Source organism: Chiloscyllium punctatum, chromosome 20 (assembly GCF_047496795.1).
Source record: "Chiloscyllium punctatum isolate Juve2018m chromosome 20, sChiPun1.3, whole genome shotgun sequence".
NCBI lineage: Eukaryota > Metazoa > Chordata > Chondrichthyes > Orectolobiformes > Hemiscylliidae > Chiloscyllium > Chiloscyllium punctatum.
In genome coordinates, this window is record NC_092758.1 from 59248786 (window position 1) to 59273944 (window position 25159).

At 38.4% G+C, this 25159-nt stretch overlaps 1 protein-coding gene across 9 annotated transcripts in view; it reads right to left on the minus strand.

The window, feature by feature from the left end:
* Window positions 1-714: 714 nt before the first annotated feature.
* LOC140492152 (uncharacterized protein KIAA0232-like) overlaps window positions 715-25159 on the minus strand; it is a 155447-nt gene continuing 131002 nt past the window's right edge. For 5 of the 9 annotated variants that reach the window (XM_072590986.1, XM_072590985.1, XM_072590982.1 and 2 more), the window contains 4 exons: window positions 16493-19472; window positions 13806-13884; window positions 8899-8975; window positions 715-3514 (listed from right to left, as the gene is read on the minus strand). In XM_072590986.1, coding sequence (XP_072447087.1) covers window positions 3425-3514; window positions 8899-8975; window positions 13806-13884; window positions 16493-19282 — 3036 coding nt within the window. In that variant the 5' untranslated portion in view covers window positions 19283-19472 and the 3' untranslated portion in view covers window positions 715-3424. Of the gene's footprint in view, window positions 3515-8898; window positions 8976-13805; window positions 13885-16492; window positions 19473-22711; window positions 22918-25159 lie in introns of all 9 variants that reach the window. The other 4 variants (XM_072590983.1, XM_072590989.1, XM_072590984.1 and 1 more) reach the window with 3 other exon arrangements.

A 25159-nucleotide genomic window follows, 5' to 3' on the forward strand; every position in this document is an offset into this window, starting at 1 on the left:
AAACCGGTAGCATCCAGGATAAACAAATCCCTCAATTCATTGACCCAAAACTCGTTGGACATTTCACTCATGATTGTAAAACTTAGAAGTAAATTGAGACATTTGAGTCTGTTCCACTTTTTAAATAAAGTCAAGGCTGATGTTCAACTCTAGTTAGATTTTGCTGCACTATTACCATTTTCAAAAGTCTGAGCTCTGACTTCAACTTGCTTAACAACTTGAGGCGTGGAATTTAGAGGCTTACAACCCTCTGTATGAAGAAGTTTCTCATCTCATCTTTAAAAGGTATTCCTTTATTCGGAGACTGTAGCATGTAACAGTACAAAGTTGTGAATTTGGGGTGACTGGAATTCTATTGTAAGATCTCAGGTGGAAATTTAGTTTAACATTTTAAAACATTTCAGAACAAAATTTACATGTTTGTTAATTTGTGTGGTGAGTTACTCAGGTAATCATAGGCAACTTTCTCCAATATTGGATTATATTTGAATTTTTTCAACCACAAAATTAGGATCAAACTCTGATGGTTTCAAACTGGCAACAATATTAGCATTGAGAGATGACAAATATCAATGTGAACTTCTAATTGTGCATTGTTTATGTTGGTTACATGCTTTATGTCTATAAATTATAAATTAAAGTAGTCAGTAACACAGGTTCTATAAACATGCAGCCCAATTTTGCTAATAAAATACAATAAATAATAAAAACAAGTTCTATTGCACATTATCTAACACTGATTTTATTTGGTTATGCAAAAGGTTTGACAATGAAACAGTTTCCAGTAGAAATGCATTTAAAATCAAGATTCCACAGAATACAATAAGCACATCCCTTATAAAGATATAAAACCAAACAGGTGTTGGGTATGCATAATAACTGTGCTGTTTTAATGCATAATGCATGTTTTGATTATACTCTGTGGCACCTAAGTTACAAAACTAAATTCAGAAAATAACTTTTTTTGGCAAACAAATTTCTTTTGTTGGAGCATTCAAAAGCAGCTACAAATTAAGGACTTTTCTGTGCACTCTTTTAAAAGTAACATTTATTTTATAAAGACTATTACAATAGGCTTTTCTTGTCATAAGAAAATGCCTCAAATCAGCTCTAGGTGGATTAAAAAATTCTGCAACTATACTGTTTTTGGGCTATATTTACCTGAATATCTACACAACCTCTTTCTCTACAGTCCGCTCAGTAGTGTATGTATGCAGACTTAGTGATTTTCCTGATGAATGAAATCTTAACAGACTTTGTTTTTTTAATATTCACTGAGGAAACCTACATCCAGGTGTCTTCTTGCCAATTTAATCAAACAATTGGACAGTGATGAAATCCACTTTAAATAAAAATGCTAATCTCTCAATTTTCACCGTGTCATTTCATTAACTCAAATTTTTTAAAATCACGTTTTATTATCGAAAACAGCTGAAAATTCTATGTTACCTCTTCTTTTTAGCACAGCACAATACATTAAATAAATAACAGTTGGAAACACTTTTGTAAAATGTTAAATAAAAATTTGTCCAAACCATATAAAACAGGAAGGAGCTAGGCTCAATCCTGTAGTCCTGCTGACCTTGGTGAGTTAGCAGTAAAGGTGCTGCGAATGGATTCAGCACCTCAGTTCCAGAAATGGGGAATAAAAGACACATTGTTACCTCATGACTATAGCAGGAAAGCGCATATTAAATTAAGAAAGCACTGGATTAAGTTCCAATGTTCTTCATGGTCAAAAGACCAGGTGACACTCATTATCAATACCGGTACACAATAGCTGCTATGTCAGAAATGTTGGAATTCATGGAACTGTAACCAAATGTGAGTTATCATTAATAGGAGAAAGAAAGAAAATGGATTATCCCTTATGTTTTTACACACTAACAATAAAGTACATGTGGTACTTATTTGAAGATTAAATATAAAGTATAAGAATAATGTAATAAAAAGGCACTAAGAAATTGTTACTGAATATGCTTCAAGTAGAATGATGAAAAAGTGGGAAAAAACTTTTATAAAACTTTGAACCACATAGGTTTAAACATCTTGAAAGTGGTCCTCAGTATGAAGCTCATCTTCCCTGATGAAAGATAAATAAGCACCACTGCAAGAATGTTAAATAAAAATAAGTATGGACACTTCCATCTTGACACACAAACACACCTCATCAAATTTACATATTACAATGTCCCAAAATTTTGAATTAAATAGAAAGAACCTATATCTGTGGGGCATGATTACTTGTGCCAAATACTTTTAAGCAGTTTGCTAAGAATATGCTACAAACTTCATTGGCCATTCATCGTGGGATTACATTGCAAAATTAGCCATAATAAAATCAGATTCAGTGGTACCTAGTAATATTGCAACATTACAAATGTAAGTTGCTATGAAACTTTGGAGTTCAATCTACAGTTAGGTTCATGGTTTAAGATTAAAAAGGCTTTAGAGTAGGAACAATAAAACTAAACACATGTTACACTACATCATCAAGTACTTTTCGCACAGAATGTTTGTCAGCTACACAAATACAAATATAAAAATATTATTCAAATGTAACCTAAATGCAAATAACAAAATGTTGCAACTCCCTTAAAAATACAAAGTAAATACTTATGTTTTACATTTTAGAGCCAGCAAATGACTAAAATTTGATTAATTCACACACTTTATTTAGTACATTCAGAAATATATAAAAGGTTAACATACTTGTGACAATGTAACATGGAAGCTTTGCAGGGAGTGTGACAGAATCATAAATCATAATCACAACAAACAGTAATTACAAATGTCTTTTATGTAACTGAGAACACTTGCAATGCACTTAAAAAGGTGCAGTATTCTGTGAGCTTATTTTAAAATACATTTGAAGCATTGTGTGGTGCAACTGTGAAGTAATAATCAACCAGCATTTATTTTCATTGGGATCAACAATCCAATTCTTGGACTGTAGAATTATCACAAACACCCATAGCATGAAGCCAATGAACCTATTTCTCAGGTACAGCTGATAGTGCCAAGTCATTTAAAACTTTTAAGATCTAAGTAGGCACAAAATATCAAAATCTCATCTCTTCAAGTTTTGTACTAAGTTGAAACATTTTGTAAGTTATAGCACATGTTCTACTTTAAAGGGGGAGAAATGTTTTTGAATAGATAATTTAATCTGGATCCACCAACTCCAGTAAAAATGCCTCAGTATGCCAAAAAGTGAACTCAGTTTTTCATTCACTGATACATAATCACACTGTTGAGAACTGAATCATTTGAGCTCTTTCTATGAAACCAAAGTAACTCCGTATAATACAAGCAGTCTTCTTGAATGAAAAAGGCATTTGTTTTATTGGAAGCTGTTTTTGTGGTGGGGAAAGAGCATACCTATTTGTAACTTTATACAACCAAGCTTTCCTCTAGTATAACCCTATGTTTCACAATCCTTCAGACTTCTACACAGTTTTTGATCAGTTCTTGGGTCTTCTGGCTCAAGATCTGTTTCATTAGGTTTTGTAAGCTAGAAGAAAATACAAATTTGTTAACATCACATTGAAAGCTTTTAATTACTTCAAATATAGTATGAGAAGTACCAGTCTTAGATGCAAAACTCTTGACTCTTCACGTGGACACACTGGTTACAAAGGCCCAACAACCTCTCTTCTTCCTCAGGCAGCTGAAGAAATTTGGTATGACAGCAAATACTCATGCCAACTTATATAGGTGCGCCACTGAGAGCATTCTGTCCAGATGTATCACTACTGGTATGGCAACTGTACCATTCAAGATCGGAGACAGTTACAGAGAGTCGTGAACTTGGCCTGGACAATCACAAAGGCCAATCTCCCACCAATAGAATGCATCCAGCAGGTCTGCTGTCAAGGAAAGGCCGCCAGCATTCTCAAAGATCCGTTCCACCCTGGCAATGTTTTCCACAATGTTAACATCAGGGAGAAGGTACAGAAGCCTGAACACACGCACCAGCCGGTTTCGGAACAGCTTCTACCCTACTGTTGTTAGAATACTGAATGGACTTACAAATTCTTAACATTTGCCTGTACCTGTGTTTTTGGTTTTGCTGCTGTTTACCTATTATTTACCTAACTATGCTACTTAACTCTGTGATCTGCTTGTTTTGCTCGCAAGACAAAGATTTTCACTCTGCCACGGTACATGTGACAATAAATTCAATTCAACTAAACTCCTATGGCACAGTAGAAGACTATGCAGCCCACTTTTTTCTGGGCTAAGTCCTCAAAGCCCTGGCCAACTTCATTAAACATCAGGATAATTTAATGACAGAAGACTCAACAGCTATGTCCATTCCTATTCTCGTTAAACATCTGTCCTGCACACAATTTTAGCAAAGATCACTGGACTATTCTCGGTTTAAAGATCAGTTCTCCAGATCTCAGGGACACAGCTACAGTTGCATTATCTAGTTTTGTCCCCCAAATGAGATCCTTAACATTTTAACTTTGCTTCTCACTTGGTGGTCACAGAGCAGATAATAAAAAGACAAAGTCTGTCAACATTAAATGCAAATTTCAGAGCAATAAATTGATCATTTAAATGAGTTTTATTAAAAACATCCATATGATGCGTTAAGTAGCAGATCAAACAAAACCAGTTTTTCAGGTGTCTTTTCAATTAAAAAGCCGTGCCAGACAGGATCAGAGAATCTCTACAATGCAGGAAGGGACCATCAGGCCCACCAATTCTGCAGCAACCCTCCAAAGACCATCCCAGCCAAATCCACAATCCTTCACATCTTCTTAACCTCACATGGGGATTTCACCATAGCTAGCCAACCTAATTGGCATACTACTGAGCAAGACTTTTTAAAAATATGGCCAATCCACCTAACCTGCATATCTTTGGACTGCGGGAGAAAACTGGAGCATCCAGAGAATACCTGCACAGACATGGGGAGAACATTTAAACTCCACACAGACATTCACCCAAGCTGGAATTAAACCCAGCTCCCTGGGGCTGTGAGGGTGCAGTGCTAACCATTGAACCACTGTGCAGAAGATAACACGGCCACACACCTTAGCTACCAGGAAGAGTGGTAGACCTGGACCAACTGAAGGTGCATATAATAATCACTGATCTTACATTTGACTCTAATGGTAAGACACTCAGCTGGCCTTGATGGAATTTATACGAAAATGGAGATCAGCAGCAGGTGGTTAATTCAACCTGGGATTCCTTTCTCCCCAGATGACTATACAGTGAGAGGGAGAGACAGCAAGAGAGAGAAGGGTTGCTGCTTTTGCTCTCTTGCCCCTTCCCCTCGACAAATTATCCCCAGCTGCGCTTCTGACTGGCCTCTCTCCCTGACTCATGCCCTTGTTTTGCCCCTTTTTCTGACCCATGACTTTGCCCTACCACTACATCAAACCAGTCCACGTCTTATCTCACACCCCTCTTAACCTACCTCATCACCATCTTGCCCCTCCCCAAATCCCCAATATAACACTGCCAACCTACCCCAACCATGACCCCTACTTGACCCAATGCTGCGGTGCAGCACTCCTACATTTTGACTACCTTCCAAGGAGGGTGCAGGTATCCTGCCCATTCGAGTTTATTTTTCCCATCACTGTTGCTGTCATTGTTTCTAGTGCCCAGGCCTCGGGCTGAATGGAATGACTCAGGGTTTGCACAGCTCTTCCATTCAAAGGCTGTTTTCTCTCTTGCATTTGCTGCTGATAGGTTTCCTAATGAAACCGCCACTGATCAGATGAGCAACTCCCTGCAGACTCTGCCATTTCTAATTTCTGTATTTGGAACTCTGATACTGGGCTGGATGGCAAGCACATAAGAATGTAACCAATTTTGCAGATGACAAAAACGTATGGAAAGGCAAATTGGAAAGAGATACAAGCAATTTACAGAGAGATATTGATATTGTGACAATACTGCATCTTTAAAAGAGGTGTTCTGTGCTGTTTCTCTTGCACAGGAACGTTGTCACAGTGGTTCCAACATGCCTCTTTTAGACAGGTAACTAGTAAACAACTTTTGAGTAATCCCTGGGCTTTTTCTTAAAATGGAACAAAAGAATCATGGTTGGGCAGGATCACTGCTCACATAGACTCAAAGACATTTGCTTTCAGTTAGTTGGTGAGAAAGTTTCTGCCGACTGCTGGAGCAAAAAAGCTTGAGTTCTCAGTGCTACAGTGAAGTCTTAGACAGTGAGACTTCCTCTTAAAAATCAAAAGGGCACATTATTTCTTTCTGCTGGACTGGGGAGAGACAGCACGAGATTAATAACTATTTTGTTGAATTGCATTTTTGCCAAAGGGTGTGTTTATGAGATCCTGTCTACACTGGAACAGTTGGTGATTAGTGGTTAACTAATACATTATCTTGTTAAGTATTTCAATAAAGTAGTTATGCCAACTCTACATTTCGTTGTATTCTTACAACACAATTAAAAGAAAGTGTGTTTTAATCAAAGTTAAATTGTGGACTAATCAAATTATACCTGGTACACAGATCTTTTTAAATTCTAAAAGTAATGATCTAGACTCTCTCCATAATGGATTAGAATCCATGGATGTTACCATAATAGGGGTCTTCTGCAGCTTAAAAGATCAAAACTGAAGAGGCAGCACGGTGGCTCAGTGGTTAGCACTGCTGCCTCACAGTGTCAGGGACCCAGGTTTGATTCCAACTTTGGGCGACTGTCTGTGTGGAGTTTGCACATTCTCCCAGTGTCTGCGTGGATTTCCTCTGGGTGCTCTGGTTTTCTCCCACAATCCAAAGATGTGCAGATTAGATGAATTGGCCAAGCTAAATTGTCCATAGCATTTCAGTGATGTGTAGGAAAAGTGCATTAGTCAGGGGTAAACACAGGGTAAGGGAATGGTTCTGGGTGGGTTACTCATCGGAGGGTTGGTGAGAAACTTTATAGCCTTAAAACTTGTCCTTAAACATTGAGACTAAAACGTAATACTGAATTATAGAACACATTTGCTGTGCACCAGAGAATAAGCCGATAGGCAGGAAGGTGCAGGGCATAAACAAACAAAAGGGGAACCAAAGTTAAGCAGAAGATTAAAAAAAAACTGTTCTCAGCCTCAGGTACAGAATGATTCTCACTTAAAATAAAAAGCAAGAGACTGCTCCTAGCATAAAAATTACTCTAAATCTAACATTGAAGAGATTCTGACACAATCTGTCAGGAAGCCATTTAATGGTCAAAGGTTTGCCCTTCTTGCAAAGAAGCCTTTTTTTTTAAAACAATGGTATCTGACATGCGAGCTATGCAAGGTTTTCTTATGAACCCTTCCAATTAGCTCAGACTGGTACCTCTTTATGATAGTAACGTATCTCGCCAGTAGACACCTAAGTCCGCTGGATTTGTTTTTCCACCTGATGAATGGTTCAGGGCCTGCAGAAGTGATCAGTCAAGTGCACACAGATCTGTCAATTAACTTCTCTTCCTTGCGACTTATTGTCCTTCACTGCTATCTGTCTAATTAAAAACATGCAGCGTTTTTGTAAACTTTTTGTATAAAGGAAGCCACTTTGTGACAGTAGAGCAGAGTAGCCTGCTAGGGCTCTTAAACAGCTGATATCCTGCTTTCCTAGGTTATTAGAACTTGTGAGCCTGGCTTATAGGTATCAGTGTTATGTTGTAACAGTGATGCTATTTGTAAACAAAGGGGATGACTAAAATTAAACTAAACTGCCTAAGGAGTATTTTTTATTCCAGACTACCAAAGAGTACGATCTCCAGGACGAACTAAGAGAGGCTTACAGGTTGAGTCCACGAGGGATTCCCTGGGCTGTCTCAAATCTGTACTTTAACATTGGTGTGGACTTGTCGGGCCAAAGGACCTTTCTCCACACTGTGGGGATTCTACAAACAAAACAGTTTAAAATCACTCCTCCTGAAAATTTGCTCCAATACAGTCTCATAGGTCATTAGATACAGAAGGTCTGGTGTGGTCCATAACAAGAGCCTAAGTTGGTAAATGGAGTATATAATGTGGGTAAAGTGAAGTTGTTCATTTTGGAAGGGAGAACAAAAATAAAGTATTATTTAAATGGAGTAAAAACTGCTGAAAGTTGCAACATAAAAGGACTTGGGGGTACTTGCGGAAGGAACACAGAAAGCAAACACAGGTGCAGCAGGTAATCAGGAACACTCATGGAATGTTGACCCTTATTTCAAGGGGGTTGTAGTATGAGAGAAGTCTTACTGCAACTGTACAAGGTGTAAGTGAGTCCAGGTCGAGAGTACTCAGTGCCATTTTGGTTCCCTTGTTTAAGGAAGGATAATTATTTCATTGGAGACCGTTCAGAGAAGGTTCACTGGATGAACTGTGTTATGGAAGAACTGTTTTATGAGCAAAGGCTAAATAGGTTGGGACTCTACTTATTTGGAGAAAAATGAGAGGTGATCTCATTGAAACACAGGATTCATAAAGGGCTTGATAGGATAAATGCCGAGAGGATGTTTCACCACATGAGAGAGCCTAGGATGAGAGGGTATGGTCTCCGAATATGGGCTGCCAATTTAAAATTGAAATTAGGAATTCTTTCTCTGAGGGTTGAGTCTTTGTAACTGCTTACCACAGAGAGTTGTGGGGATATAGTCCTTGTGTATATTTAAAGCTAAGATAGATAGATCTCCTTGATCAGTCAGGAAATCAAAAGGTTCTGAGGAAAATGCAAGGAAGTGAACATGTGGAATGCTGGATCAGCTATGATTCTATTGAATGATGATGTAGACATAAGGGACTGAATGAACAACTCCTGTTCTTATTTCTTATGTTCTTTTTGTTTGTGTTGTCAACATTACCTCATCTGATCTACTTATCAATAGAATCATTAGTGAGCTTCAACAGGTTTTTGAGGCAGAAATACCTTCCAAAACCTTAGACTTACCATAGGTTGCTCTTCAGATGGATTAGCATCTACGGATGTTATCACAATTGTGGGATTTCTGCTGCATAAAGAATCTACTTTGGAGAGAAATAAACAGTTTAAACTTACTGCATTGTCTTCCACAAACTTCCAATTGCTCTTCCTGAAAATCTGCTACTTTTGGTACAATACAGTCTCATAGATCATAGGTACAGGAATAGTTTGGTCGAAGCCCTGGCATTTTGCAGTGATAACTAATTTTTGGCATGAACCCAGACAGTGAGTGCCAACACACTGAGTACTTAGAGCACTGCAGTTGAGCCTGAACCTCATGTAGACTAGTTTTCAAACAGAGATCATAAGATAGTGAATGGCTCTTTGATGAGAAGCAGTAACCCAACTCCTTCTTTGTTAAACTCATCTAATTCAGCAGAGTAGGGATCTAACGATTTTATTTAATATTTAATTTTATAACAGCATCACATCACATCATGCAATTATCAAGCCACTGCACAAAATTACTCACACAAAACAATAAACCAAGCATTAAGCCAGTAAATGTCTTGGTTCAGGGGTAGCACACTGTGTTCGGAGTTAGAAGGCATGGTTTCAAACATTACTCCAATACCTGATGTTAATTGTATTAACTGAAGTTAGGTACATACAAGTGGAGGGCATTGATTGGATGGTTACTTGAACACAAAAAGAGTTACTACAGTATTTCACTTTGTGAATAAAATCAATCCAAGTAATTTGGTTCCTTCCTTTATCAATTGGATTTCAGGATTAAAATAGCTGACTACATAATCAAGGTAGACTCTTCAGTGCAGTAGCTAATAGAAAATTGCACTGTAGAAGATCGCTATAGAAAATCACTAAAACCATTCAGCAGAAAGTTCGCATTACCCAAACAGCACCCACAATTTGTCAACCGTGTTATAGCAAATATGCATGGACAAAACACACATTATACCAGAACGACCTGTATTCCCATTTAAAGCACATCGTAATCATGTAGCAGGAATGTTTCCTGAATTGTACTGCTTCTACTTCTGTCTTAATGTCATTACTGCCAATGCTCTCTGGCCCTCCTGCTCACCTCTTTCTGCCACCAACACATCACTTGCTGTTTCCACTTCTGACCATGCTGCTTGTCACAGGCAAGGACAACGATTGCATCTTTAACTTTTTGGGCTGCAGCTAGAGGACTTCCTGTGCTGGGTGAAGGATGGTCATGACCATCCAGTAATGTACTTTTAAAATCAATTTATTTATGAAAAAGACCTTGAGAATCAGCTTTTTTGTAAATCACTTCCCATCTTGGTAATATTCATGCCTGTGATTAAAAATTCAAGCCAAAAAAGAAATTTAAATTTCTGGCCAGTGTCAGGCCACCTAGCTCAAGTTAAATCTTTCTGGGATGTAACATATTCCCCTCATACTATCTAATCTGCATTAATTCTATAAGGAGGAGAACTGATTTGTGTCCTGATGCAGTTTGAATAGAATCAATGTTGCATCAAGGAAGTTAAATATTGTGTCAAGTTATCCAGTTTATCAATTCCCATCAATCATAATTAACTTTTAATAAGTATCACACTTTAATGTTAGAAATTGGCACAGGTGGCACAGTAACCCAGTGGTTAGCACTGCTGTGCGTACAGCGCGAGAGACCCAGGCTCAATTCCAGCCTTGGGTGACCGTCTGCGTGGAGATTCCACGTTCTCAGTGTCTGTAAGTTTCCTCTGGGTGCTTCAGTTTCCCACAGGAGGTGGACTTCCATGCTACATTGCCCATGATGTCTAGTGATGTGTAGTCTAGATGAATTAAGCCATGGGAAATGCAAGGTTACAGAGATAGGGTTGGGTAGTGGGTCTGATTAGCTGAATGCCTGTTTCCTGTAGGGATTCAATGATACTCTTCTATGAAGTCATTGTCAGGGGCATCCATGCAGGGGGCCAGGCTGCATATCTCTACCACTGGAAGTTACATCATCAGAGGTACTGCGCAAATGCACAAGTCAGGGTTTCTGCTGGATCCTGACGTGCAACAGCACTGAAGGTCTGAATGCTCATCACTACTTGAGTGAATGAATGATTTCATTGTTACATACATTTAGGAAAATACAGTAAAAAAAAGTGTTTTGACGTCACCATTTGGCACCGCTTTGGATTATAAAATGAATAAAAAGAAATTATTAAATAGAGCTTTATCTTCTGTTCAATTGACAGAAAAATAAGAACTATCTTACACAGTATATTGAAGGACCGACAAGAGGGGAGGCCTCACTGGATCTGGTACTCGGTAGTGAACCAGGCCAGGTGATAGATTTAGTGGTAGGTGAACACTTTGGAGTGACTGGTTACATTTAGTTTAGTGATAGAAAGGGATAGGTACATGCCATAGGGCAAGAGTTATAGATGGAGGAAGGGCAATTACAATGCAATTAGGCAAGACTTAGGAGGCATAGAATGGGGCAGAAAAATGCAGGGGATGGGGACAATCGAAATGTGGAGTTGGTTTAAGGAACAGATATTGTGTGTCTTTGATAGGTATGCCCTTGTCAGGTAAGGAGGAAATGATAAGACAAGGCAACCATGGTTTACTAAAGAAATTGTATCTCTTCTTAAGCGGAAGAGGGAGGCCTATGTGACTTTGAGGTGAGATGGTTCAGATGAAGCAATGCAGAGTTACAGAGTAGCTAAGAAGGATTTAAAGAGACAGTTAAGAAAAGCAAGGAGGGGTCATGAGCAGTCTTTAGCAAGTGGAATAAAGGAGAACTCTAAAGTGTTCTATAGATATGTGAGGAAAAAAGGATGACGAAGGTAGGAACAGGGCCTGTCCAAGACAGAAATGGGAAGTTGTGTGTGGACTCTGTGGAGATCAGAGAGGTGCTAAACAAATATTTCTCATCTGTTTTCACTCAGGAAAAGGAGAATGTTGTTGAGGAGCAGACTGAGATACGGGCTATTAAACTTGAAAGGATTGAGGTTAGTAAGAGGGAGGTGTTATCAATTCTAGAAGGTGTGAAAGTAGATAAGTCCCCTGGGCCCGATGGGATTTTTCCGAGACTTCTCTGGGAAACAAGGAGGAGATGGTCGAGCCTTTGGCTTTGATCTTGGAGTCGTCATTGTCTACACATTTAGTACCAGAGCACTGGAGGATTGCAAATGTCATGCCCTTGTTCAAGAATGGCAGTAGTGAATAACCCAGGTAATTATAGACCAGTGAGCCTTACGTCTTTTGTCGAAAAAGTTTCGGAAAGGATTATAAGAGATAGGATTTATAATCATCTAGCAAGCTGCAATTTGATTGGAAATAGTCAACATGGGTTAGTCAAGGGCAGGTCGTGTCTCACAAACCTCACTGCATTTTTGAGAAGGTGACTGAGCATGTGGATGAGGGGAGGGCAGTTGACGTGGTGTATATGGACTTCAGCAAAGTCTTTGATAGGGTTCCACATGGTAGGCTACTGGAGAAAATATGGAGGCATGGGATTGAAGGTGATTTAGCAGTTTGGATTAGAAAGTGCTGAGGCACTTGGGTCTGTTCTCATTGGAAAGGCGGCGGCTAAGAGGCGATTTAATAGAGACATACAAGATGATCAGAGGATTAGATAGGGTGGACAGTGAGAATCTTTTTCCTAAGATGATGACATCTGCTTGTATGAGGGGGCATAGTTGCAAATTGAGGGGTGATATTTAAGACAGATGTTAGAGGCACGTTCTTCATTCAGAGTGGTAAGGGTGTGGAATGCCCTGCCTGCCAATGTAGTTAACCCAGCCACATTAGGCGTATTTAAACGGTCCTTGGATAAGCATATGGATGATGATGGGATAGTAGAGGGTGATGGGGTTAGATTAGTTCACAGGTTGGCGCAACATTGATGGCCAACGAGCCTGTTCTGTGCTGTATTGTTCTATGTAATGTTCAACTTTACAGTCCTTCTGGTCAAGCATGGTTCTAGGTTTTCTGAAGATCTCCAAGTTTCTGCAAGGTGTTCAGGACTCTGGGCTGCAATGAGTCAACAATTTAGGCCCTGCTGATGTCCCAGGAGTCCGTGGCGCCACTGCTGTTGCTTCAGTGACTTCGCTAAAAATCCTGTTCCAGGCCCACTATCCAACTAACGCTGCATCTGCCCCCCGCTGACATGGCTAGGAGTCCCTGCTCCAGGCCTATCACAATGGCTGCAGCTGCCACCTGTGCCATGAGTCCCATTCCAACCTCCTCTGCAATGACACTTCCTCCACCGCCAAAGAGATGAAGAAGAAGAAAAAAAGACAAAAAGGAAAGAAAGAAGAATGCAGCTGACCTGGAGCAGATGTGCTCAGGAGTCCAAACTCTACATAACTTGCTGACACTGTTGGTAATTATACCAGAAAATCCAGTTCAAAATAAATTTTATCTACATTGGTTAATCAATTAATGTGGTTTAACGTTAAAGCATCAACTGAGTCACCTCAGAAATGACATCCCTAAACATATGTGATGTCAGTCAGTCCTGTGTAGTAAGTTCCATGTGACCTGAAGATGATGTTTGTTATTCTGTCAGATCATTCATAATTCCTTATAAATGTGTATATTTGATGAGATTTAAATGAAAAAAAAAACTGCATTGTGTACAACTTTACACAAAATGGTTTTGCAGTTGTATAATTATACAAGTGTCAGATTGTTGTACAATTCTAAATTAGACAGGAGGAATGTTCCTGTACTATAACAGAAATGCTTTACATAGTCTGTTTTATGGTTTGGTCTTACAATTGCTCAAATGTCCACCATTGATGTGTTTAGAATTATGACAGTTTTAACAAGCATTAATCTCTTTCATAGAGATTAATGATAAATCATAAAAGCAGATGTTCATATCCCTCAAATCTTCCACATTTAAATATGAAAAGGACCAACAATCTGAAAAATTGACTGACCTGTATATTTTGAAGAAACAGGCAGGCAACAAGCCTCTTTAGGGCAATTCTCCATGCCTTCTGCTTTGGATAGGAGAACCTGATAGGAACATATTAATTCTTCTCAGAATTGAGAACTTTGATGCATTTAGAACAATTTGCATTTGTAGCACATAACATGGTCATTCAGCTTACTGCATCAAACCACCTGTTACCAGTACAAGCTAAAACTAAACCTAGCATTCTGGTTTCTTTTACATTGCAGTATCATCTGATGCTTCAAATGCTTATCTATCCTTAACTGAAAAATGGAACATTCTCTGCCTCGAGCATTACCAACTTTGTCCAATTCAAACAAGAACTCTGAAGATAATATTTGAAAGATAATACATATAGGTCATAATTTTTCATTTGATCAGTACGTGAACATCTAATCGACGACCCACTTAAGTGTGGACTGTGTGAGATAACTAGACAAGAGGAAAGGATACTTTGGTATTACTCATTCCTTGCAGATTAAACCAATAGAATATAAAGAATAAAAAGGTGAATAATTCAAAACTGTGAAACTGGAATCTGTGGTAAAACCAGAAAACGTTGCAGGGAGGGAATGATTTAGCAAATAGTGTCCTGTTACTGAGTACACGGGAAGAGAAGGCAAGATTACAGTGGCTATACCAAAGTCAGTTACACAAGAACCTAGGTAGCTAAACCTGACAACCTACTTGCAAACTCGATAATATTGTGCAGCCTGCAAGCTTCCTTGCACAGGCCTTTTCTTAACCCCAAAACACTGCAGATGGCCCACTTATAATTAACACACGGAAACGACAATGGCTGATGTATGATGTTATTTTGGAAGTTAAATTTAAGAATATCCAGACTTCAGTGTCAAACATAACTGATTTACATTAGAATCAAGCAGAAGCTGCTCAAATTCTCCACTTGATATTGCTGAAATCTGTATTACTACAAAAATCAAGAGTGTTCTGGCAATGGATTCACATTTTAAGTTCTATTTGAGGGGTATTCCTCATACTAATACTCTATCCAGCAAGCGTTCAAAATCATGTTTGCCACAATTACTGGCTATCCACCAAGGCAATAAAAGCCTTTCTGGGTCTAAAGTTGCGTGAAGACATCTCACCTGCCCGAGGTTTATTTAATATTGCACAACTTGCCATCATAATACAGTTCTTTTAGAATCACAGAATCCCTACAATGTGGAAGCAGGTCAATCGGCCCATCACATCCACACTAACCCTCCAAACAGCATCCGGCCCACACCCACTCCCCTGTAATATCCCTGTATAACCCTGCATTTCCTACAGCTAATCCACCTAGTCTGCACATCCATGGACACTATAGGCAATTTAGCATAGCCAAATAATGGAAGTCAAAATCAAGTCAAACACTTTAGCAGACAGGTCCCAAAACATTCCTGGGCTAGCTCTTCAATGGGATCTACAGGAGCCAACATGAGGGGAAGAAAGTCTTTCCACTCAAGTACAATCTTTAAAGGCAATGGTTGTTACTCTTCTGAAAATTTCAGGTGTCTAAGTTTTAGCACACGCCAACTCCATCTATGTTTCTCTATCTAGGGTGACAACATTGGCTCAGTGTCAGGGACCTGGGCTTGATATCTGTTTGGGCTTCCTCCCAAAGTCCAAAGGTATGCAGGTTAGGTGGATTAGCCGTGCTAAATTGCCTGCAGTGTCTATGGATGTGCAGGCTAGGTGGATTAGCCATAGGAAATGCAGGGTTACACAGGGATACTACGGGGGGGTGGGTGTGGGCAGGATGATCTTTGGAGGGTTGGTGTGGACTTGATGGGCCGAATGACCTGCTTCCACACTATAGGGATTCTATGATTCTAAAAGGACTGTGTTCTGATGGCAAGTTTTGCAATATTCGGTAGATGAGGTAAAAACAATGACTGCAGATGCTGGAAACCAGATTCTGGATTAGTGATGCTGGAAGAGCACAGCAGTTCAGGCAGCATCCAAGGAGCTTCAAAATCAACTTTTCGGGCAAAAGCCCTTCAGCAGGAATAAAAGGTCTCTCCACGCTTCAGGCTCACTGCCTTTATTCCTGATGAAGGGCTTTTGCCCGAAACGTCGATTTCGAAGCTCCTTGGATGCTGCCTGAACTGCTGTGCTCTTCCAGCACCACTAATCCAGAATATTCGGTAGACCTCAGGCATACATTGCTCAGTAGCTCAGACACACGTAAGTCCTCCAGAATATACTGTGCCCATGGACTTAACAAAATGGAAAAATATCTGGCAAAAGAGTTGTCCTTCTCAAACTGGGGCAAAATGGAGATACTGCTCTCACTTCACTCACTTAGCTTATTTGGGAGTGATCAGTGCCAACACTGAAATGGAAAGTGTTGCATTTCTCAGGACAAAACTCACTTACCAACCAAATTTAAAATTAAATTCAACCATTAATTCAATTTCTGTGTTGCCATTAATTATATGGGGGTAAGCTACCAATAACTAAAATATAAAGTAAATGTACTACTATTGTATATATAGTAAATTTCTGATAATTCAAATAAAGCAAATAAATATCTTTGCAAAACAATATTTTACAAATAAATTTAAATAAGTTAATTTTAATTACACGACTTGGAACGGAGTAGACTATATTATACTTCAATTAGATAATTATTCAAAAACAATTTACTTATAATATTTTACATACCTCAGAATGCCTATTAGAGAAAGGGCAACATTCCTTAGATAATTCAAGCTCATTGGCATTGTTTGTCTTGCCTCTTTCTAATGGCTGTTGATCATCCTCCTCTGACTTTCTATTATTGGAAGTACAACCCTTATAATCTATGGCTTGCTGACGCATCTTTGAATGATCATGGTCCGGATACAGATCTTGGAACTGTGACTGAAGAAAATTCAACTTATCTTCATTTGCATCCTGAGAAATTAAACTCCTTTTATCTAAACTGGTCTCTTTACAGGATTTGGACTCTAATTCTGCTTGAAGAATCTGCAAATCTTGTTCAAGGTTCTCTGCACCCACTGCAGAATCCGAACTTTCAGATAATCCATGCTGATCACTGCAGATATTGTGTTCTGGTTTTGGGACAGCAATGTCCTCCAATCTTGTAAGAACTACTTCTTTTGTAAGTAATTGTCCAGAGATGGGGTAAACATTGGACTGTACTGACATTGTCATGCATTCTTGCGAAGTCAGTAATTTGTCATTGTGGGAAATTATTAAATCTGAACTGAGTTTTGGTTTAGTCCTCGGTTGTTGGTTCATATCGCCATTATTGGAATCTAATGGACTTGTTACAGTACACATTTGTGGAACAGGAAAACTGAGTTCAAAGGGGAGATAGGAACATTCCCTTGACTCTGTAGAATCATTCAGATAATCCGTTAAATTTCCCCACAAATCTTCGGGTAGGTCTATAGAAATGTCATTAATTATACTTTGCTCTTCTATGGGAACACTGTGTTGCAAATCAGCCTTTATTAAAGACTTTGGATAAACATTAAAGTTGCTGGACTCTGATGTACTACGAGTCGATGCAGTTTTCAGAAGAGTATTCTTTGAAGATGAAAATTCACACTCTTTGTTACTTTGAGTCATTAAGAGTTTAATACATTTTGGAATTGAATCATCTGTCACTTCAGAGCCAATTTTCCACTCACTACCATGCTTTGACATATCAATATCCACTGTATCCAAAATTTGAGACTTTCCAAGTTGCTCTTCCCAGAAATTATTTTCTGAATTTTGCAAAGAACATTTCGTACAATCTGCAGGAGCCACTTGTTTCATAGATAGTTCTGTTCCTGTAGAACAGCTATGACATTTGGTGATCCCATCTTCTGAAAATGTTGTTTTATTCTCTCCTGGTGAGGCTTTCCATATTTCTTCAATTACTCTGGAACTTAAGTCATCCTTCTTTTCAGAAAGGTCCTCTTGACAAATTCCAAAAATTGGATTCCATTTTCCAGCTTTCATCTCATCTGTTTGAATATCACGTTTTGTTACTTCTAATTTTTCTTTTGAAGCCATGACTGGAAGTTCTATTAAAATACTATCATCCAACTGTAAATATTCACTACCAGGGAGCAAACTGAGGAGGTCATCTTCTGAACAAGCAGTTGGGATATCTGTAGTCATGTTTACACTCAGCTCTATAGGGTCAGCTACTGTGTCAACATTCCTGAAGTTACCAGATTTACATAATGAAGACCATGAATTACAATCTTTTCCAAACATATTTGGAAAACAGGATTTATTTTCACCATCATCACTTTTGTTGGTAGTTAATTGAGAAGAATGAGATGGTTCTAATGAAACATGCTCTCCTTGTGAATTAATTTCCCAATTAGTAGTTTCACCAGAAAATACAATATCATCTGGATTTTTTATAACTGAAAAATAAGACTCTTTCTCACTCATTTCTGAAAGTTCTTGCCAACAAACATCTTTATCTGACAAATCTTTGGGAAGTGATTCTGCTCCTGTCTTACCAATTAAAGATGATTCAGAAGTGGATGGCAGCCAGTTAGAGCTGAGTGGGTTTGCGTAGGATATACTTGATGAAGTTAGAGTTTCCAGTCTACATGCTGTTGGGCCATCCTCCCATATATTCAAAGATCCTCCATCCAACACTACACTATGTTCCCCTTCAAATCTGGTTAGATCTTCATCTTTGCTTCCAATAACGTTAGGGGCTCCAGTGTCTTGTTTTAAATCAAAGGCACAAGAATCCATCACAGATTGATTAATATCTCCTTCACAGATGAGGTCTACTGATTTCTGAAGATTATCCAGGGAATCTAAATTTGATTTAGAACAATCTAAAATCTCATTTAATTCACCTTTATCAAGTAATGCTGGAATATCAACGAAGTGACCATCAACAAATGCACCTGTCCAGAGGTAATCTGTAGGACAATTGTCATCAATGCACAGATCTCTAATGGATGCTGGCAATTTTTCCAACAGGTCAGTATCAAATGAAGGTACACTGCTCTTGTAAGCAGTTTCTAACTTACTTTTTAAATTGTTAGAGATGACATTGTCTGAAAGAGGCTCAGTATACCACTGAGGTTCTTCTTTAAATTCCTGTCCTTCATCTTTAAACTTCAACTCTGTTGCAGTGTTCAGATCAGCAGTTTTTCTGACAACTTTTGTAGACCTCTTCCACCTTTTATTATTTCTTTGCTTGTTCAACCCATTACCTTTGCCAGTACTTTTCCTTAATGAGGGTTTGTCAGTGGAGCACAGAGATGCTCTAATTTGATTCTCCTTTGGTGTTTGATTTCTTCCTGCCATCCATCTCTTGCACTGGCTTTGTGAAAGCTTGGAAGATTTCACTTCCTCAGGGTTTTCATAAAAGTCATTTTCAGCTTCGCTGGAGTCAGAGGAAATAGAACTTGAATGAGTTGGTGCTTGTACAGAATGACTCTGCATCGATTCTGTTTTCTCCAAGCCTAAGATACTGCTCATCATTTTCTTGAAAGATAACCAGGACTCAAATAGACTGATAAAAACAGAATCTGTTTCAACTTGGTGATATGTTCAATTCTGGTGCACAAGCTACAGAAGCACTTAAATTAGGAAACAAGTTTGATTTTCCCAAACCACTTTTCCTTGCGATAGTGAAGAATTTTCTCAGTCTTGTGGAAAGGCTTGAAAACACCTAAAAATAAGCATTTAATAAATATTAAGCAGCATAGCAAAATTTTATTGTAGTTTCAGATCATTTTGTAGTGACACAGGTCAGAAATATAATGGTAACAAGTAATTAAAAGAATCGAAAGAATCACAGCAGCTGGTGGAGCTAAAACCTGATGTATTACCATTGATGATGATAATCTCAACAACTTTTTGTTTCAGGTGTTGGCGAGGCCACACCAGGAGGGTTGCGCAATTTTAATTCACATATTCAAGAAACAATGTTTTGCCTTGAAGACAGTTCAACAGAAATTCATTAGGCTGATTCCTGGAATGAAGGGATTTGTCTTATCAAGAATGACTAGGACTTTATTTATCAGCGTAGAGGGGAAAAGGGGCAATGTAATTGAAACATATATAACTCTGAGGGGGCTTGACAGGGCAGATGTTGAGAAGACATTTCCACTGATCGGGAAATCTCTAATGAGGGAACATCATTACAGAATAAGGGTGCGCTCATTTAAATCAAATGGAATGTTTTAGGAGGGGAGTGATTATCTGGGATTCTCTACTTGAAAAAGTTGTGAAGGCTAACAAAAACAGAAATTGGAGAAATCAGCAGATCTGGCAGCATTTTTGGAGAGAAAACAAGAGTTAACGTCGAGTCCAGTGACCCTTCTTCAGAACTGTTGTTTTTGTTTCAGATTACCAGCATCAGCTGCTTTTTGTTTTATTTAAGTGAAGGCAGATAGATTTTGAAAATATCAGGAAGTTCACAGTTAGGCAGATTTGCCATGATTTTGTTGATTGGCAGGGCTAGCTTGAGGGGGCTGAATGGCCTACTCCTGCACCCATTTCTTAAGTTATGTAGGTAAGGTGACATTGAGGCTATTAGATTACACTGGTTGGCAGCTGAAAAGTCAATTTTCAAGATTGTTGGTTTTGTAAGCTGATTAAAGTTCCTCTGTCCTAATTCTTTTTTTCAATTCGTTAGCAGCACTCTGAGTGAAAGACTCTTTCTTTTAAACCTGCAGTGGATATCCTTAAGCTGCAACTCTAGTCTTCAGCAGCCTAACAATAACACGCAGGTTAGTGCTGAAATAGCCTTTTTGTCTTTTTTGTGTAATTCCTGGAAGCGGAAACAGTAAAAATGCCTGCAAGAGGTAGCTGCCTTCCCAGAGATGTGGGGATAGTCAGCCCCCTCATTATCTTAAGTTACACACTCTCTTATGGAAGTTTCTTTGCGTTTAGGGGTTACATTCCATCAGACCATCGAATTTTTGACAGCCATTGAATTTACACCTGCTGCCACTTTGTCTCTGTAGTAGTCCCCTGCTAAAAGGGGCATTTTAGAATTAAAGGCTGAAAAGTGGCTGTAATACTTTGGGGGTTCGGACCAGCATCATGAGTTGTACAGGGCCTTTCAGGTCACTGGACTCAAAACTTTAACTTTGTCTTCCCTCCACAAATACTGCCAGACCTGCTGGGTTTCTCCAGTAATTTCTGTTTTTATGAGTTTCGGATCTCCAGCACCTACAGTTCTTTGTTTTATTTTATCTGGAGTATTAAATGCAGCAAAGGTTCACCAGACTGATTCAGAGGATGGTGGGTTTATCATAGGAGTAGAGATTCGGTTGATTAGGCTAGCATTCATTGGCATTTATAAGAATGAGGAGGAATCTCAGTGAAATATATAAAATTGCAATTGGACTGAGCAGCTTAGATACAGGGATGACCCCAGTCAGGGGTCCAGAACAAACGATCATGGTCTCAGGATATGCCGTAGGTCATTTTGGACTGGTGAGAAATATTTGCAGAGGGTTGTGAACATGTAGAATTCTCTATCACAGAAGGCTATGGAAACTAAGTCACAGAATATACTCAAAGGAAAAATAGCTAGTTGGGAGGCTAAAGGTGTCAAAGGGTATGGGAAGAGAATGGGAGTATGGCGCTGAGAGAGGTTCAGCCATGAACATTTTGAATGGCGGAGCTGGTTTGATGAACTAAAAGGCCTACCACTACTCCTATTTTCAATGTTTTCTACATTCTGAATCCCTGGCTGTTTCTGCATGTTAACCTTTTGATATTCTTGCTCAGGACATCCAATTCTCTTTGTACTTCTGAGTTCTGCAATATTTCTCCATTTAAAAAATGTACTACTTTTGTATTCTTACAACGTTGAAAGGAAATTTTATTTATCAGGCTCAGCTTATATTCTCATTTGGCAAACTTTCACTCAGGAAACAAAACAAAATCCGTGGTGAAAAGGGTAACAGATCTTTAATATGTATTATTAACCAGACCAAACCAGTCTCAAAGACATCAAGGAGATAGCCTAGATCCTAACTTTCATCTTATTTAAAATGTAAGTGTAAGGTGCTGTGTTCCAAATATAATTTGACTGGTTACACTACTCAGCTTTAAGCAAAACACACTTTATTCTTACTGTATAGTTTAAATAAAAACAAACAAAAGACAGAAAACTTAACAGAATAATAGATTTAATTACAAAACAGTCACTGTTCTAATACAACAACATCCCATAAACACAATGGCAGATTCAGTAAAATGGATTTCGCATGTGCAATTTCGGCAAGAGAGCCCCAGATTTTAGATGTAACAGAAAAGGGAATAACGCCTACAGAATCAGCCTCTGACTTTACAGTATTTTGCAGAACAGGAAGGTTCTATAACTTTTCCAATGTTATATTGTCAGAAGTGGAAAATACAAAATAAATCAGGTAGTGTTCCTATCTGTTGTTTACTAACTAAAACTAAAATTGTGCACTCGAAGGTCAAATAAGAACAGGATTAATGATAATCAAAAAGCTTATTAACGGTCACTGCTCAGGGTATAGACACAAAGAACGGTTATTTGTTCCACTTTAACAGGTCAATGCAATCCATGTCCGAAAGACCATAAAGTATTGTTTTGAATCACTGTTGTGTTGAATAATGTAAATATAAAGCTATGTTAAACACCAAAGTTGAAAGGCAACATCAATTTGTTTATAAAATATTGGTAAAATGGATCAATAAAATGTAATGTAAAATGCGTCAATAAGATGTAACCTATTCAAAAAAAGTTTGCTTGGTACCAAGTAAGCAATAAACATACAAATTACGTGGGAGTCTGGGCAGATCAAACATCAAGGCTACCAATAAATTTGAAAATAAAAATTTTTGTTCCTGGCCAGATTTTGTTCTCTTAGGACCCTCAATAAATAGAGCTTTCTCAAAGTCCATATAAGAATTGGAACATACGCTATCAGACCATTTAATTCAAAGCCAATGTATCTGTAGAAATTGTTGATTCATCACCATCTGAAAATATATTATCCTCCTTCCATCTTCTCTGGTTCTAGGCAATCCAATCGGGGAAATATGCTTCTCAGAATATCCATCATGAAGTCCCCTCTGGATGTTTCAACAAGATCAACTCTCAATCTTGTAAACTCAACATACAGAATCTGTTGACAAAACATCACTTTTCACTGTTCCTTGGTAAATGTAACAGTAATAAATCAAATCAAAATTCCATTCCCCTTACAATAAGTGCCAAGATTCCATTTGCTTTCTGAATCCCTGGCTGTTTCTGCATGTTAACTTTTTGATATTCTTGCTCAGGACATCCAATTCTCTTTGTACTTCCGAGTTCTGCAATATTTCTCCACTTAAAAAATGCACTACTTTTGAAAGGAATTTTTTTTATCAGGCTCTGCTTATATTCTCATTTGGCAAACTTTCACTCAGGAAACAAAACAAAATCTGTGGTGAAAAGGGTAACAGGTCTTTAATATGTACTATTGACCAGACCAAACCAGTCTCAAAGATATCAAGGAGATAGCCTAGATCCTAACTTTCATCTTATTTAAAATGTAAGTGTAAGGTACTGTGTTCCAAACATAATTTGACTGGTTACACTACTCAGCTTTAAGCAAAACACACTTTATTCTTACTGTATAGTTTAAATAAAAACAAACAAAAGACAGAAGAATTGGTCTAACTTTAACTCTATTGGAAAATCTAACAGAATAATAGATTTAATTACAAAACAGTCACTGTTCTAATACAACATCCATAAACACACCCTTGACAATGGCAGATTCAGTAAAATGGATTTCGCATGTGTAATTTCGGCAAGAGCGCCCTAGATTTTAGATGCAACAGAAAAGGGAATAACGGCTTCCGCATCCATCTTCTAGACCCCACCAATTTCTGAAAGCTAAACTAAAATCCTGGTTCTGTGTGAGCCTGACTTCACCTATTCATGTTTCTTCTATTGTTCCAACTTTTAAAAAGAAACCTAAGGGCTCACAAGCTACTTCCTTTATTAAGTTGGAGGAGACAGCTTGGTACCAACTGCTCAAAACCTTTTTTAAAACAAGGACAAAATACACCTCTTAAAGCCATAGTATTTTCACATGGAAGATACAGTGTAAATATTATGCTGCTTGTAGCAATTTGATGCAAATATCATGCCCAGTAATTTCATTGGAAAAAGGGAGAAGAAGAAGAAAATGCAGAGAGCTGAATAAATATGGTGCAAGTTTTCTGTATCAAAGAATGTGGGAATGTTCTCAATCCACAGATCATGTGACACAAAGTCAGTTCAACAGAGGATCTGATAAAGTTCACAATATATTTATAATCTGCTGTTTACACTACCTGAATCAATCTGCCACGGTACAACTTTATGAACCCTTTACAACTATTGTTTCTTGGCTTTCTATTGAATTTAGCACTTGCCTCAAAAGTCACTAAACTCTCAAAGGACCAGCTCAGATATTCTGATAGCTAGAGTCAATGTAGCAATGTAGTCTGGAATTACATGTCATGACAATGTTGTGTGGCTGACTTTGTGTGAATTGCCTGGGAAATTTAATTTTCTGATAGACAATTCCATTCGATCTGCTTAAGTATAAGACACAAAACAAAGAGGTATACACCAAACAGAATATTACCACCTTTCTGTCATGAAGAACTGCTCTCTAGAAACACAACAAAACTTTAGAACAAACAACTGGGAAAGGTCTCAATACAGAAATACACGCACAGGCTCACCCTTATAGTTTAGGACCCCATTCAAACTACTCAAGTGTGTTCTTAACTTGAATCATATTCTTATTGTTTCTTCTTTAATAATTGCTTCACCATTGCTAAAAGTGTCTTCAACTACAAACCTTAAGCTTTAATTTTCTTCCTAAACTCTCCAAGCCTCTCTTTCTTCCTTTCAGACAGACATAATCTTGCATTTCTGATAATATCCTTTAGGGATAGTTGGCTCCAAAAATCAACACAACCCTCCAAACAGATAAAGTATCTAAGTTCCAGATGTGAACGGAGAGTGACTACTCTTGACAACAAAACAGCACCCAAATAAGTGGTATTCAGGGAACAGTCTCAATTGGCTGGAATCATAGCTTTCAAGAAAAAAAAACTACGGTTCTTGGAGATCAAACTTCTCAGTTCCAAGGCATTACTGCAGGAGTTCCTCAGTGCAGTGTCTTAGGCCCAACAGCCTTCAGCTATTTCATTGCCGACCTTGCCTTGTGCATGGGATCGAAAGCAAAGTGATAACTGCATATTAGTTAACAGGACAATGCTGAATACCATTCGTGACTCCTCAGATCCAGAAGCAGTCGGTGTCCAAATGCAGGCCTGAACAACATTCAGGCTTGGGCTGGTTAAGTGGCAACTCAGATTCCTATC